This window comes from Anabrus simplex, chromosome 1 (assembly GCF_040414725.1).
Source record: "Anabrus simplex isolate iqAnaSimp1 chromosome 1, ASM4041472v1, whole genome shotgun sequence".
NCBI lineage: Eukaryota > Metazoa > Arthropoda > Insecta > Orthoptera > Tettigoniidae > Anabrus > Anabrus simplex.
In genome coordinates this window covers 972,356,055-972,373,107 of record NC_090265.1, presented here as the reverse complement: position 1 = coordinate 972,373,107, position 17,053 = coordinate 972,356,055, and the positions used below count along the sequence as shown (strand labels likewise).

At 37.7% G+C, this 17,053-nt stretch overlaps 1 protein-coding gene across 1 annotated transcript in view; it reads left to right on the top strand.

The window, feature by feature from the left end:
* Lar (tyrosine-protein phosphatase Lar) overlaps positions 1-17,053 on the top strand; it is a 2,342,166-nt gene that overhangs the window by 2,292,421 nt on the left and 32,692 nt on the right. Inside the window, exons 28-30 of the mRNA XM_067136814.2 lie at positions 5,743-5,968; positions 6,904-7,104; positions 9,169-9,387. Of these exons, the coding sequence (XP_066992915.2) occupies positions 5,743-5,968; positions 6,904-7,104; positions 9,169-9,387 (646 nt within the window). The remainder of the gene's footprint in view (positions 1-5,742; positions 5,969-6,903; positions 7,105-9,168; positions 9,388-17,053) is intronic.

Below are 17,053 nucleotides of genomic sequence, written 5' to 3'. Positions count from 1 at the left end.
AACATAAATAAACAAAGATTAGGAATGCACACACAGTAATTACATACTTTAAAAGGAAATTAACATTAACTAAATTACTCTTTTTGAATTTTCAGTTCACAAAAACCACGCTCTGCTACCAATGTAGGAGTTACAATTTGGACATTAAATACAATTTAAAATCGTTAAAATAATATCATGAAATCAAAATTAAAGAAGGTAAAATACACAGAAACTAACGGCAGGATGTGGACAATGGAAGGAACCCTGCGAGGTTGTGGATCAAAGAACTTTTGTTTCCAAAACTTAGAACAAAGAATAATTGAGGTGCCTAGTATCAAACATGGACAAAAGCCATTTTGTTAATTTTTCAGTAGAGCCACATTTTTGTTTCTCTATGTTAAACCCCCGTTACATGTGTGAAAATTTTTGTGTGTCATATTTCCAGCCCTGTGAACAAGAAAATCATGGTCGACACTTAGGAATTTCAGTCTAAGTCAATGATAAACACGTTCAAATATGACGATGTCCATTTCTGAAACCGAGATTGGCTTTTGTCCATTTTTTATACAAACATCCATGTAATTGTCCACTTTTGAAACAAACTATCCCAATATTTGGAAAAAAAAAGTTGCAGGATGACACGGAAGTAAACTTCCATTTAAAAGAAATATAATTAAAATATGAAAGAAATAAGGCTATTCTTATACTTTGTTGACATTTTTAACATTCATTTCAGTTCTTGCTTCACTATATTTCTGGGTAAATAACCTCTGGATCATCACAAGGATCTTCAAAACAATCACATTCATAAATAATCATTAACAGCTTCAGTTTCAGTGGGTTTACATTCATGCCAATATCAGTAGGTAAAGGATTCATTAACATTAGATTTACCTGTCATGTTTTTGTGATCTTACGCTCAATACCTGTTTCCAAATAGCAGCCTATCTCACCTTTAACTATAACATTGCCTCTTTTCGTGCTCCTGAGTACAATTCTTTTACACTGCGAAATATTGAAATGAAGTTGACTGGCAGATTTCAGATAAATCTGTGCTTGATCTTTCCAATTCAGTGGTTCCAAGGTTTGTCCAATCACTTTCACTGTGCTGTACATTTTGAACACCTCAAGATATTCATCAGGACTTACTATGGTCGTCATCTTCTTAAGGTCTTTTTCAATGAGTCCAAAAATCCTATCTGGAGACAAATCTGTGGCTTGGTTCTAAAAGGGCCAATGTCATTTTTTTTATCAAAATTGAGATATTAACTGATACAAAAGCATTTTATCCTGGCTTACAACATGTTAAAAGGGCCAATGTCTCTGTTAAGTACTAAAGGAACAGTTAACGTTTAATTAAATAAGCCCTTGCCAATAATGTTAGATTACCAATAAAAATTAGAGACTTGGCCATTTTTGAAGAATACGATAGAAAAAGTTAGCGTTTAATAAGGTGACATCCACAAAGAAAGTATAAAGTTATTTAAAGTTAGTTGTTGAAAAAAAAATTGGAAAACTATAAGCAAAACTTCAAATGCTCATAGCTCAAAAACAGGTTTTTTGACATTGGCCCTTTTAGAACCAAGCCACAGAAATATGAGTGTCCAGTAACTGGAAATACCAGTTTTAATTTTTCAACACAGGATGGTGCACACGTTGTAAGCCACTTTGCACACATCGCCAACATATTAATGTTTTTATTTTAGCTGGCGCAGCCATCAGCAATCAACTTGACTGAAGTGAAGCCTTGTAAATCATTAGAACGTAACTCATTGACAACTGCTGATGCTATTTCGTTTGATGATTTCTTTCCCTCATTCTCCAGCCACGTATAAACAGACACATTGTTAGGGCGCAGTTTGATTTGAGATGTGCCTATTACAACAAACAGATTGTAACAGTAGAGTTGTCTGGAATAATAAGCCGAAAGTTCACTTAATTTTGGCAAAACGAGGTTCTTTTGGCAATCGTAGGACATTAAAAAACAGTCCTCCTCTTTTTTCCTTAAGATGTCGATAAAAATTCTCTGGTCGCCATGACAGTTTGATGTCACTTGTAGCGATATGATTGGCTGAAATGGTCATGTCCGGTTTTGATATAAAATACGTTTGGAGGTGTCCGATTATGAAAGAAACTGCATATTTCTATGTTAAAAATTACGTACAAATATTCGTTTATGAAAGACATGGACCATTAATTCAGAAAGAGCATTAAAAATGCTATAAGGGTCAATCCTTAACTCAATTTTGATATAGGTGACACATGTCCGTGTTTGATATTAGGCACCTCAATTTAGTTAATATCTACGTATAGTAAATATTTATTATAAAAAATCTAAAAAAGAAATAAGGAACACTACCGTTAATATAAGACACAAAATAGAAAAACAAACACTGAAGTTGCAGTCTTACAATTTTACCGATGCTAGTCTTCATGGAAAACACTTTAAATATGTGAAGTGACCACCGTTACTAAACAAAACAGGTTGATGGAAAATAATTCCAAAAGAAGCAGTAAAAAAAAATGACGGGTAAACTCCTGTGGTAAATTAAAAAGGTGAAATAAGTTACATAAGGAAATTTAAGATTTGCTTACCCCAACAGAAGCCAGAGCTCCCGGACAACACGTCAAATCTACATGATGCCAAAGACAGAATTCCAACACTCTGCAACGCACTTCCCGACGGAAGCTCACGCTGGATGGTGTAACCGGAAGTGCCACAGCAAAATTATGACCAATGAGTGCACAGGAGTTACCTTTCGATTAGTTTAAACCAATAATTAATTAGACGCTTGTTGCCTTATCCTTGAAAACATCTAGAAGCTTGCATCTTGTGAGAGTCCCAGAAAAATCGACACGTGCGGTACAGGATGTCTCACAAATTTTGACACTAAAATTTAATACAATTTTAAAAGATCCAAACTTGACTTGAAGAAGCCCAAATATATAAACTCTCGCAGCACACGTCACAAATGGAAGTGTGTAAAATAACCTAACGGAGAGTATGTGATGGATAAATTACAACTTCATTTTGCTTAAGAAGCCTCTGTATTGCTCAGATGGTTCGATTTTGTTCTACTACCGGTACTTCATCCCAATGAGAGAATGTGAATCTTCAGTCTTAATGAAGGAAGTGTAGGGTTATAAGAAAGCTAGACAAACACAGGAAAAGGGAAGAAAAGTTCTTATGAAGATCTGTCAAGATGGCCCTTCAGTAAGTGTAGATGCCTGCCCTACTTAACACGTTCACTGTGTATTAGTAGAGCTTGACATACCCACCAACCTGAGCAAAATATTTGCGTAGAACTCTTTAAAAGTTTTAATAATTGGAGTTTTGAAAGTTGGTGACCTGCACGGTGGTAAAATTGAGAGATAATACTGGTTATCAGGCGGATCACACACCAGGCATATTGGTAGATTACTGTGCATTATTTATTGCAGATAATATAGAAATGCATGAAGTTTGATTACAAGCACAAATGTATTCATATTTACAATTCTCTATTGCAATGTCTTTATCATTGCAAAACTTACGAGGTGGTGTTTCTTCTGTTGAAGTGCGCCTTTCATTGTGTGGGCCTTTTGATGTTGAGAAAACTTCATTGTCAGCCATCTGAACAAAATATAAATAGAATTATGGCATAAGCATCATGATGCAGTCAGAAATGATTACTACAAGTTCTTTCATGTTACTCATAAATATGATTCAATAATAAATGACAATTACAAGTTCAGTCCTTTCACCAAACGTTTTGCAGTAGTGGAATTTATTTCAAGAGAAGATTACTTCTAATCCTCTTGAAGTAATAATAAACAGAAAATTTAGTGTCTTACCTCACAATGAAGTTGTCTTTCTGCTCACAGATCCCAAAAAAGAATGACGGCGTATGACAAAAACTGTGAAGAGGAAATACGCGAGAAACTGAATACGTATGTGCAAATCTGGCTATGGATGAACCTGCTAGGAGATTGGATTTGCATGATGTGCGGTATGACAAAGAGGGAAACCTGTGATTCACATTTCCTAGCACTCATCCCACGACGCCCTAGGCGCGTGCTCCGCACACGCTTGTAAACTAGCTTCACGTGCCCAGAGCATGATCTGCACTAAACATGTTAATGAAGCTGGGAAGCAGAAACAAACTCACTGGGGCTGAGAAGAGATGGATGGAGAAGAAATGGCATTGATGAGGAGATAACATATCTATTCTAAGACAGCAGTGTATGAAGATGTGGAGGTTGTCCTTGTCCTTTTATGTTTTCATGTTTGTCCTTGTCTCCTCTTTCTGTTTGTCCTGTTTCCCTCACTGACTTGCCATTGTGCTTGTCCTATTATATGTTCCTTTTCTTGTTCCAATCTCTATCTGACTTGATTTGGCACTTGTTTTGTTCCTTTCCAATTCTTTGAAGCTCATATCATGAGTTTATGGCAGCGTGATAGTTGTTCTAAAGGTTAAAATCATTAATTTATCAATTAAGTACTGGTACTTCAAAACTTAAAGTAGTATAGAAATACCACAGTATGGTAATGGATGTTTGTAAGAACCAAGAATTTTATGCAGTTCTCAAGACTTTTTCCTGTTTAGTTAGGGATAATATGTTTCAACTATATTTTGTTTATTCTACTGCTTTATACAATTAGAAATTTCTGAGACTAAACCACGTCCAATTATACTTAATATTTCTAATACAAATGAGAAGACAAGTTATGTAACAATGTCCATTGTTGTTAGTCCCTTCTTAATAGAATTTCAGTTGAAAATTTAAGGATGTATTACTTATTGACTCTTCCTTTTTCCTGTGTTTATCCATCTTTCTTTTTATCCTCTTTACTTAACAAAATTTAGGATGTGTATTCTCCCAGGATTCAGGATGGTAGTATAGTGAGAGAGATTGAATCAAGGGGCAGCAAAGCTAATGCAGTGAGCTTGCAGTTGCAATCGACAGTATTCTGTAAGACAAAACTAGCTTTACACCAGACTGTTTTCAGATCATCTTTGTTCTACAGGAGTGAAAACTGTGTGGACTCAGGATTTCTAATTGAAAAGTTAGAAGTAACAGACATGAAAGTAGCAAGAATAATTGCTGGTACAAACAGGTGAAAACAATGGCAGGAGGGTACACAGAATGAGAAGATCAAGTTAGGAATAAAACTTGGTTCATGAAGCTGTACGCATAAACCAGCTTGAGTGGTGGGGTCATGTGAGATAAGTGGAGGAGGACAGGTTACCTAGGAGGATAGTGGACTCTTTCGTGGAGGTTAAGAGAAGTAGATGGAGACCAAGACGACCATGGTTAGACTCGGTTTCTAATGAATTAAAGATAAGAATTATGGAACCAAATGGGGCCACAGAGCTAGTTACAAATACAGGACTGTGGAGGCATTTAGTGAATTCACTGAGTCTTGCAGGCTGAATGCTTAAGAAAGGCATAATAGTTTATAATGAATATATGTGTGTGCGTGCGTGTGCGCGCATGTGTGTGTGTTTTTTCAAACTGGGGCAGAAACAAGCTCATCTGGGACTGTGAAGAAGTGGATGTTGAAGAACTGAGATATGCTGTATAGACAGCAGTAAATGAAGGTGTGGACATTGTCCTTGTCATTTTGTTTTCATGTCTGTTCTTGTCTCTTCTTCTCTCAGTTGGTCCCTCCTCCCAAACTGGTCTGTTATTGTGTTTATTCTGTATTCCTATCTAAGTTCTTTCTACTATGACTTTATTTTTGCAGTGAGTAAATGATCTATATTCTTACTATTTCAGACGGCGCCAGCCCTGTAAGGCTCCTGACCAAGCTGCTGTAACACGTCCTCTTATGGCTGCTGACATGAGTACTACTCATGCCCCTACAGATCCAGTCGAGATGCGGCGCCTTAACTTTCAGACGCCTGGCATGATTTCTCATCCTCCCATTCCTATCTCGGAGCTGGCCAATCATATCGAAAGGCTCAAAACGAATGACAATCATAAGTTTTCTCAGGAATATGAAGTAAGAAATATATATTGCTATTTGTTATTTTTGAAGCTTTTATTTTACTGTAGATAGGGATCCCAGGCATTCCATTTTACCTGGGACTGTCTCATTTTTTAGGAATTTTGTCCTGGTATCCCAGAAAAGTTTAACTGGGATGCAAAAGCAGCTGAAATATCTAATGCATAATCTTTAAATTTTTGCCCTCTCCTGCCGTCTTCTAATTTTACACATGTAAATAAGGAAATTTCAATGGTAATAAGGACATTTAAATGTTGTTATTCTTCTGCTCAAACACTCCCATTGAGAGGATTTTCTCATAGATTAAGTTTGCAGACCAAAGAGAGAAAGAAACTTCAGGTGAAGACTGTCAAGGCAATTCTGTTGTTGAAAACATTTTACAAGTGTCTTCCTTGCCTAAATTTCTTTGATATGATATCTTCTGATATTACATTTTTGAAATCTGTTCACTTACTGTGACTGGCCCATGGATAGTAAATGTTGAGGACAATAATAATGCCAGGTTTACTTCCACAGAGGTGCATTATCATAATTTTTATATTTCCAACTTTAACTCAGAATTTCAAATACTGCTTACATTTCTGAATTGAAGTTGAAAATAAATACTTAAAATTAGCTACCTAATTTCTTTAATTTTCATTTATGTCTTACTCTGATCCAAGGACTGTGTCTAATTATAGGACTAATAGCCTAGCCAATACAATGTACATTTAAACTCTAAACATTAAAATAAGCCCATATTATTGGTACTACTGTGGTACCGGTATTAAAATAAATATCTTGCATACATGCAATGAATGAAGTGTCAGTTTTTCAGTTTGAAAATCTGGGATCCCTAAGTGTAGAGTAGTTTAGAAATTACATCTGCATTTATGTTTAAACTTTGTAACATGTTTATAACTGTTGTAGACATAATAAGTTTCTTGTTTCAGTCTATTGAGCCTGGACAACAGTTCACATGGGACCACTCCAACATGGAAGTAAACAAGCCTAAAAATCGTTATGCCAATGTAATTGCATATGATCATTCACGGGTCATCTTGCAGCCTATAGATGGGATTCTTGGAAGTGATTATATCAATGCCAATTACTGTGATGGTTACCGTAAGCATAATGCTTATGTGGCTACTCAGGTGAGTTAACAGATTATGTGCAAAGATTTGAATTCAAGTACAAGAAATAACATCTGCGGAGAGGAGCTATGTTGTAAAGCTGTTGTATATAGTTCTTACACACACTGATAGAATGTGTTAATTCAGCTACATGACTCTTCATCTCGTAGAGTGTTCCAAATAGAACTGTTCTGTCATGAATTGTGAATGTAGTGTTTTTTGAACAGTGTTTGGTCTGCTGAAATAGCATTCCACTTGTTTAGAAATCCACATGTTTATGTCTAAAGGACATTAGTTTTCATCTACCATACTACTTATTTGGAAGTAACATGCATCAAAACTTATTCCAGTGATGGGTTCAGGGATACCAGCTTGAATAACATATTGAGGGGCTGCCTCGATCCTGTCCACTTTCTTAGGGTTGGTTTTCAGTCTCAAGCCACAGTTCTTGGCCATCATCCCTATAATCTTGTTTGTAGGGAACACTTAATGAATATAGTTCTTTTCCATTTATTTCAATTGCTTTATAATTATTACACATTGCATCTCTGTAGGATTGTGTTGGTATAATAAAATGTTGAGTTTTTTTGCTTGTACTTGTAAACAAAATTCAGTTTACACTTTTACAGTGAAATTTGATTTAATGTATATCTGTCCTAGAAATGAAGTCATTAGTTATAGAATCCATATCCAATGTTCAGGATTACAAAATAGTTTAGATGCTTAGCAGTCATAGTTGATCTTGCACAGTTTTTTCAGTCTTTTCACTCTCAGACTAAAAAAAATTCCTTTCTGCTGTAGAAGTTGATCATCTGTAGGAGTCAATAAACTTCAACAACTCCTGAGGCATGGTCTTCATTTTACTTAATTACCTTTTTTAGAGGGGGGGGGGGGGGGGGGGGGGGGTGCTAGCCCCTCCAAAATATTTGGTGGGGTAGGCTGAAGGGACTTGGTACCGGTACTCTTCTTTGAAATGCAAAATGAACTGCTCACTGCATTTGTTTTGTTATGTAGTATATTCTAGCAATGAAATTTTTATGTATTAGAAGCCAGTTCACATTATGTTCAACATTAAGTGTAAATATTTCAAAAGTGAGATTATTGTGCATTCATCATCATCATCATCATCATCATTGACCAACTCCAGTTTCCAAGGTGTGGTATACGAGCCCTTTCCATTTTGTTCGGTCCATGAACCATTCTTCGTTCACAATCCGCTCCCAATCCTGACCTCTCTCCTCTACATCCTTCCTTCTCTAGGTCTGCCCACTGGTCTCTTTCCCGTGATTTCTCTTTCATACTCCTTTCTTGCAGACCTGTTGGCACTCATTCTTTTCACATGACCAAACCACTTCAGTCTTGCCTTTTGGATCTTCTGGAGTAAGGAGTCTTCTAGTCCTACGTCTTCTCTGACTTTTTCATTCCTGATTTTATCCCTCATGGTCTTCTGGATAATTGTGCGTAGAAACTTCATTTCTGCTGCTTGGAGTTTCGAGTTGTCCTTTCTTGTTAATGTAGCAGTTTCCAGGCTGTATGAGAGGTTAGGGGTGTAGTATGATTTATACAGTGTCATTTTGGTTTTGAGTGGTACTTGTTTATCCCATAGTAGCTGTCTTGCATTGAATATAGTTTTTTTTTTTTTTTTCATATCACTGAAACAACACAAACATTTACAGAAAATAAATATAATATTTTACTGTCTGACTTGACTTACTTCTTCTTATCCTAAGTATCATTTACAAAGAGATTAAGCTCAGACATTATTATTTTATTAAAATTGCCTAACTGCTTTCATTGTGTTTATAATACTTTCATTCTAATAGACAGTATTATTATTTTCTCTTAGAGTATTTAAAATACACATGTGGATAAATGAAAAATGTAATACTGAATATAAATAGACTTATTTTTCACAGTGTGAAGTTACACTTAACAATGGTTTTTGGTAACTACGCCTGTAGTAAAGTGCACACATGTACTAAACGGCTGTTAAGAACACTCTCCATGTGTATTTTTTCACCAAATAGGTCCTCCAAAAATAAAAATAAACCTTTTCTGTGTTAAAATAATGTTTTATTGCTTTAGGGTCCATTACAAGATACCTTCTCAGACTTCTGGAGGATGTGCTGGGAATTGCGCTCAGCAACTATTGTCATGATGACCAAACTAGAAGAACGCACTCGTATCAAGTGTGATCAGTACTGGCCTTCAAGAGGCACCGAAACATACGGATCTATGACTGTAACAATTTCTGATGTTCAGGAATTGGCAACTTACTGCATACGCACCTTTCAGATTCACAAAGTAAGTTCTATAAAAAACATTTTTATTCCTCTCTCTCTCCAAAAAATTGGAAGATCACATTTCTAATATTTCTGAAATTTGGGATTAAAATGTTTGTTATCATAAAACCACTTTTCTGCTCAGATGCTTTCTGTTATAATTAGAAGCCATTTTTCTTCAGTTTTGATATTGTTGATTTATGACAGTGAGGTTCTTCAGTCTGTCAAACTAATTCAGTAACATAAATTTAGAAAATACCTGAAAAAAAAAACAACCATAATATGATCTATGATCCTTCACAGATCATCTTGCAATCTATAGATGGGATTCTTTGAAGTGATTTTATCCTTGCCAATTACTGTGATGGTTATTGCAAGTATAATGTTTATGTGGCTACCCAGGTAAGTTAACAGATTATGTCCCAAGATTTGAATTCAAGTACCAAAAATAACATCTTCAGAGGGGAGCTGTGTTGTAAAGCTGTTGCAAAGCTATTACTGATGTAAGTAGTTCTTACACTCACTGACAGAACGTGCTAATTTAGCTTCATGACTCATAGAAAATCTTTCTAACCCAGTTTATGCTTTTACAATGTACAGTACAGTACATCTCATTTTCTTTCTTAGCTGTTGCACAACATGTTAGGCAGAAGTATACTGATTACATTAATGACTATGTTGATGATGCCTCATTATTGACAGCGAATCTTTCAACGCTTTGAGAACACATCCTTCATTAACGATACTGGTAGGTTGAATCTTGAGGGGAATTCTTCATACAACTTGAGTATTGTTCCTCTTGCACCAATATCACCTAGATGTTATCCAGTCCATATTCAACTTGGTAAAAGGGGATAGTTGGATCATAAATGTTCTTCTATTCCTCATGTACTTCACTGGACTGATTATCATACGATTCAAACCGAACCATAGGATAAATAATATATCCACTGATGCTGTTTTTGAAGGCCATCATATCAATCCTTAAGGGAGCTGCCATTCTCCTACAACCCATGGACCTCTTCATGGACTAGGAAACCAGAATCTCTCAATGGCTAAGCGATGGAGTTTTGTATCATGTGGTGTCTAGTAAGTCACTGAGTTTCACCATAAGGACAGTATCCCAGGACGTGAGAAAAGGTTTCATCCAGCTTCACTTCAGAGCGCCCTGGGTTCAATTTCTGACTTGTCAATGATTTCAACTGCATATTGTTCATTTCTCAGGTTTTGGATCTGGGTGTTTTTGTTTATCTTAGTACACTTCTTCATCTACACAGAAAATATTACTCTATAAACCACCACAAAAATATGCAGTAGTGAATACATCCCTCCACAAGCCATCCAGCCATAAAACTGGGTTGAATCCATACGAAGTGCTGACTCCAGATAACTGGGAAAAGGCCAAGAAGAAGAAGAAGAAGAAGAAGAAGAAGAAGAAGAAGAAGAAGAATGCATTTCTTGTCAGTTTGAATCCTATTGTTTTTGTTTTGGTTTTTTTTATTTTTTTTTATTTTTTTTTTTTTTTTTTTTTTTTTTTTATTGATGAAGTACATTGAAAGAACATGGCATAATATTTTCACAAACAGCTGTAGTGTCACAATTTTTTGCTGCACTTACGAAGGTACTTTTGTTTTCAAGTAATATTGCAATATCTGCATTGTTTGCATCTGTGTTTTGCTCTTTAATGTTAGCTGTGTAATGAAGACAACTGACAATTTTCATTCTTAAATCCAAAATTGTCTTGAGATGTGTACCTGTGATGTACTTACCAGTGAGGATGGGTACTGACCATTATCATCTGTGATATGTTGTGATATGTGTTGAGTTAATTCTTACATAATAAAAGTATTGATTAGGCAGAACCATTTAGCATTTACTTTCCTACGTGTAATTGCTTTTCAATACGGATCAGCATGAAATTCATTGCTTATGATGTGCAGTTTACACATAATATGTTTCTCGACTGCATATTTGGATATAAAGGAGAAGTTTAGGGTAGAAAAATAAAAGGGGATGCAAAACAAACATATAACATTTATATAAAACAAAGAACAGATATCAGTCCTTCCTATCCTATCATGCTCTCTTCCTTTCTAGCCAGGCTGAGTGGCTCATGTTGTAGAGTGCTGACTTTCTTAGACCAAGTTGGTGGATTCAATCCTGGCTCAGTCTGGTGGTATTTGAAGGTGTTCAGATATACCAGCCTTGTAGGAAAAAATTTATGGGCCGTGCGCGTAGAGGCGCGCGGCTGTGAGCTTGCATCCGGGAGATAGTAGGTTCGAATCCCACTATCGGCAGCCCTGAAAATGGTTTTCCGTGGTTTCCCATTTTCACACCAGGCAAATGCTGGGGCTGTACCTCAATTAAGGCCACGGCCGCTTCCTTCCAACTCCTAGGCCTTTCCTATCCCATCGTCGCCATAAGACCTATCTGTGTCGGCGCGACGTAAAGCCCCTAGCAAAAAAAAAAAAAAAAAAAATTATGGTAGCTCAGTGTCTTCAAAAAACTGTAAAAGTAGTTAATGGGATGTAAAACCAATAATATTATTATGGTAATCTCATCCTGTCTATAGGCACATGATAGCAAACATAATTGGCAGCCACACAAATTTTAGGGAGCAATGGAAGTATATCTATAGATACTTATATATTATGCTAGTTGCTTTTACGTCGCACTGACACAGATAGGTCTTATGGCGACGACGGTATTGGGAAGGCCTAGGAGTGGGAAGAAAGTGGCCATGGCCTTAATTAAGGTACAGCCCCAGCATTTGCCTGGTGTGAAAATGGGAAACCACGGAAAAACCATCTTCAGGGCTGCAGACGGTGGGATTCGAACCCACTATCTCCCGGATGCAAGCTCACAGCTGTGCGACTCTAACCGCATGGCCATCTCGCCCAATATCTATAGATACATTAAGGCAGGATGTTCTATGGATCATTAATGAACAATAGGAGTGTATATGTGACGTCTTACATCAGGCAGAATTATTCAGTCAAACCCTTTTTTCAATTTTTGATCCCACATCCAGCATCATAAATTTATCTCTTAACTGATTAAGAACATTCTTCAATGTATATAAAGGTAGTTGGATATGAGGATATTGTCCATATTGAGGAGGCAACTAATGCTATCAAATTGTTGAAATTTACCTATTATAATAATAAAGGGATTTTTTAAAAAGATACAAAATTTGAAAGCCAGAAAATCAGCTAGGATTGATAAAATGTATGCGGATATGGTGCCATATCAGAAATACTTTTTTGATTACTTTTTGTTTGAAAGAGTGATACCAAATGAATGGAGACTTACAATAATAGCCCCAGTATAGAAGGGAAAAGGTGATAAACATAAAGTGGATAATTTCAGGCCAGTCAGCTTGACATATGTTGTTTGTAAGGTCTGGGAAAACATCCTTTGTTATTATATTAGACACTTATGCAAAATTACTAACTGGTTTGATAGAAGACAGTTTGGGTTTAGGAAAGGTTATTCCAGTGAGGCTCAACTTGTAGGATTCCAGCAAGATATAGCAGATGTTTTAGCTACAGGAGGTCAAATGAACTGTATTGGTATTGACCTATTCAAGTCTTTGATAGGGTAGATCATGAGAGATGAGAGATTACTTATGAAAATGAGGGCTATTGGATAGACAAAAGAGTGATTGCATGGGTAACTACATTTCTAGAAAATATGAGAATTAGACTAGTTGAAGTGTTATCTGATCCTTATACTAGCTACCTTTTTGGATCGGTTGAAACTGGCTAAGAACTGCCAGGAGCTGAATCCGAGCCTCTTAGACTAATGAACAAAGTGTAAAAGGCATGTCCCCAAAATAGAGACAAAAACGTAGAGCAGAGGTCAGTTTAAATGAATTAAGTTTATTAACATAAAAGCAAAGGGAAATGGTCTGAATATTAGCATAAAAACAAATTAATGGGGGATACAGAGGAGTCAGATACTCACATACACAATGTGTTTTTTGCTAGGGGCTTTACGTCGCACCGACACAGATAGGTCTTATGGCGACGATGGGATTGGAAAGGCCTAGGAGTTGGAAGGAAGCGGCCGTGGCCTTAATTAAGGTACAGCCCCAGCATTTGCCTGGTGTGAAAATGGGAAACCACGGAAAACCATCTTCAGGGCTGCCGATAGTGGGATTCGAACCTACTATCTCCCGGATGCAAGCTCACAGCCGCGCGCCTCTACGCGCACGGCCAACTCGCCCGGTACACAATGTGTAACCATACTCCAACCACAGTAAGAATCACTTGACTTCTCAGTCTGCTTTCTTTGTATGTGATCCAAAGTACTGTATTTCTTTCTTAAAAGGGGACCATTCACTATCTCGAGGTGAAAGTAACAGCCTTCACCCAATAAAATCCAACAGCTCCCCAGATCATGTACAGGTTTCAAAAAAAATATGGCTGCCGACAATCCCCATAGAGATTACATCCCCATAAATCAAAGACGCCAGTGAATCAAGACTGGCAGAAAACTAAACAAATTTGGAATACAAGAGGGTAAGAAAGGAGTTGCCATAGTTATAGAACCAAATAAACATGAGTCAGAAAGCAAGTAAAATGAGAGCAAAATCCCGAAATAAACATATTAATCGGCTGAGGAAGCCGGAAACAGTAGCAAGATAAAATAAGCATAATGACAAAAAAAAAAACCAAATATCCATAAGACACTGAAAAGTAACACAGGTCCTATAACCACTCCACACCCACACACACTCAGAGACCAAACATGTGAAGCAGAGGGTATAAAAATATAATAGCAAGGCACATTACGACAATAATCGTAACAGCATGACATGATTCAGTCAATGGCTCATGAGTTTGACCTGAGTGTACAGATCATAAACCTGAGTCGCTGCAAAACGGCCTGGCCCACCTTTGCAGGGCTCCACACGTAGGTCTATGAAGACCCTTTGTGTCCCTTAAACGGGTTTACCTAGTCCAGCCTTAATGCTCCTATAAAGGATACCAGTGTCTGGATGTTGGCATTCCTGCTGTCTTCCAGGTTCACAAATTGTGAGCCAAGATATCAATGTCTAGTGCTTGCAAGTCTCTTCCTCCCTACTGCATCTTCTACACATCGGATCTTGACTGATTTTCATGATGTGTAGTTGTCTCTGCAAGGTATTGTGGCCTGTCAACAGACCAACTACCATTCATATTCTGGTCCTATTCAAGTTTATTAGGACCTTTTTATATCTTTGGCTGGACCCTTCGGTAAATTCACGTGCCTTCCTTGCTGTGGTTAACATTTTCCAAATGTCTAAGTGAGACTGGTTTGTCAACTGGGATATTACCAGTTTCACACTTTGGAGTGATACTCTCAGGAAGAGCTCTGGTCCTATGAAAGGACCTTTTGAGTCTTGTTTCACTAGTTTGTCAGCTTCTTCATTTCCACTGATTTCTGTGTGTCCAAGAACCCATAACAGGGTAATTGAGCTAAGTTCACACAGCTTATCTAACATCCTTCCCACTCCCATATCATTTTGGATGTTGTTCTAGCTGCACATAGTGCTTTTAACACTACCTGGCTGTCGCTGCGAATGGTGATGCATCTTCTACGTCCAGGCATGTTCCATACATGTACAGCACAGGCCAGTATGTATATTTCAGCCTGAAAAACAGTAGTATATTTACCCATGGGAAGGAAGAGGCCCACAGATCCCAGCGCCCGTGACCACCTCCGTCCGCGAGCCATCTGTGTACCATATACAGCCCACAGACCTAAGATGGGCCCCAGCTTCCGTGACCCACTCCTCCCTTGTGGATATCACCACTGTGAACTTATAGTTCAGATTAAAACTAGGCTTCATCAGGTCCCCGATCATCATTGTCGTAGGCCAGGTCTGATGAAGCCTTGTAAGAATAGAAACATGACCTCTGTTCGGATTCTTGAAAGACCATCCTCCGAGTGACTAGAGGCGGTAAGCACTCATTCCCGCTATCTCCTTAACATATAAATGTAAGGGGGGATGGCCTCAATTGCACATAATGGTGTAGTATCCGGTGCCCCTGTTATTCCTAGACATGCAAGTCTTTGGACACTGTTTAACTTGGTTGGCCCACCCAGTCAAAACACATAATGTAAATAACTTGCACGCCGTATAACACATATTCATATCGCACATCTAGGCGAACATGAATTGTAAGTTATCAGCGTTAAACCACAAAGCAGAACATAAGCTTGAGCCAATATGTCGAAGATACAGAGAATTAAAAGGACTCCAATCAAAACAAACAAACTCATCACACACACAAAATAATCGGATCGGTGCCACCTTTCCCTCTATTGCAGGAATGAGTACACATAAGCAGACATGAAAGGAAAGGAAGAACAGTGAAATCAGTCTGTAGCAAAATTATAAAGAATAATACATTAAACAAGGGATCTCTCAGTAAACAAACTAGCATAACTATGGCAAGCTGAGAAAGGACACCTTGAAATTGAAGTAGTCATATTTACAACTCTAAACTTAGAGAGCCATTTAAAATAACATTTAAAACTTTTATAGTACCATTTGTACAAGACGAAAGCCATTTTGCAGGTCAACGTCTCCATCTTCTCTCCAAACTTATTATGTCAGATGACCAGACAATAACTCAAATCAAAGGTAAGCTAGAAAGAAATGCTTTGGCAATTCTTTGTTATATGAGGTGCCATCTGTCTAATTGGGATGAACTGCACGTCAAATCTGGCATAGAGAATACTAAGCAGCCATAACACACTGACCTACAATATCGTCAAGAATGTGATATCTGAAAAATACAAAAGCAAGATATGGAGGTAATGAGGTGCGGCACATCCTGTAATGATGAAGAATGGGGTCCAACAGAGCAGTATTATTGGACTTTTATGTTTTGTTATACAGTATATATAAATAATATGAGTAAAGTAAGGGTGTATTCTGCCCGAAGGCAGGTCCGAACCTTCGCAGAGGTGTGTCTGGGCCGGAGTTTACGTACGGTAGGGTGCTAATTTCCTTTCCACTCCTCCATTCCCTTACCCCCCCCCCCCCCCCCCCCACCAACAGCACGTGGCAACCCATCCAAATCTTTACCACGCCCAATGTTGCTTAACTTCGGAGATCTTACGGGATCCGGTGTTTTAGCACGGCTACGGCCGTTGGCTATGATATAAGTAAAGAACTATAATCACAGATTAAGGCTATTAACAGATGATGTTATAGAGTAGTAAATAAGTTACCGGATTATGAGTGACTACAAAAAGACCTAGACAGTGTTGTGAGATGGACAGTGGACAATGGTATGATAGTAAATGGAATGAAAAGTCAAATTGTAACCTTCACAAAGAGGAAAACTCCTTTCAGTTTTAATTACTGTGTTGATGGGGTACATCATTGAATTACTGTAAGTGAAAATCCACAGCCTGTTTCCAGTCATTCGACCGGGTCAGGAATGGAATTAATGAAGCTCCCATCTAGTGATGAGGACAGGCTGCCGAAGCCTGTCGCACTCCTCTGGGGCAATGATTAATGAATGACAGATGAAATGAAATGATATTGGAGAGTGTTGCTGGAATGAGATGTGACAGGGAAAATCGGAGTACCCAGAGAAAAACCTGCCCCACCTTCGTTTTGTCCAGCACAAATCTCACATGGAGTGACTGAGATTTGAACCACAGAACCTAGCGATGAGAGGCCGCCG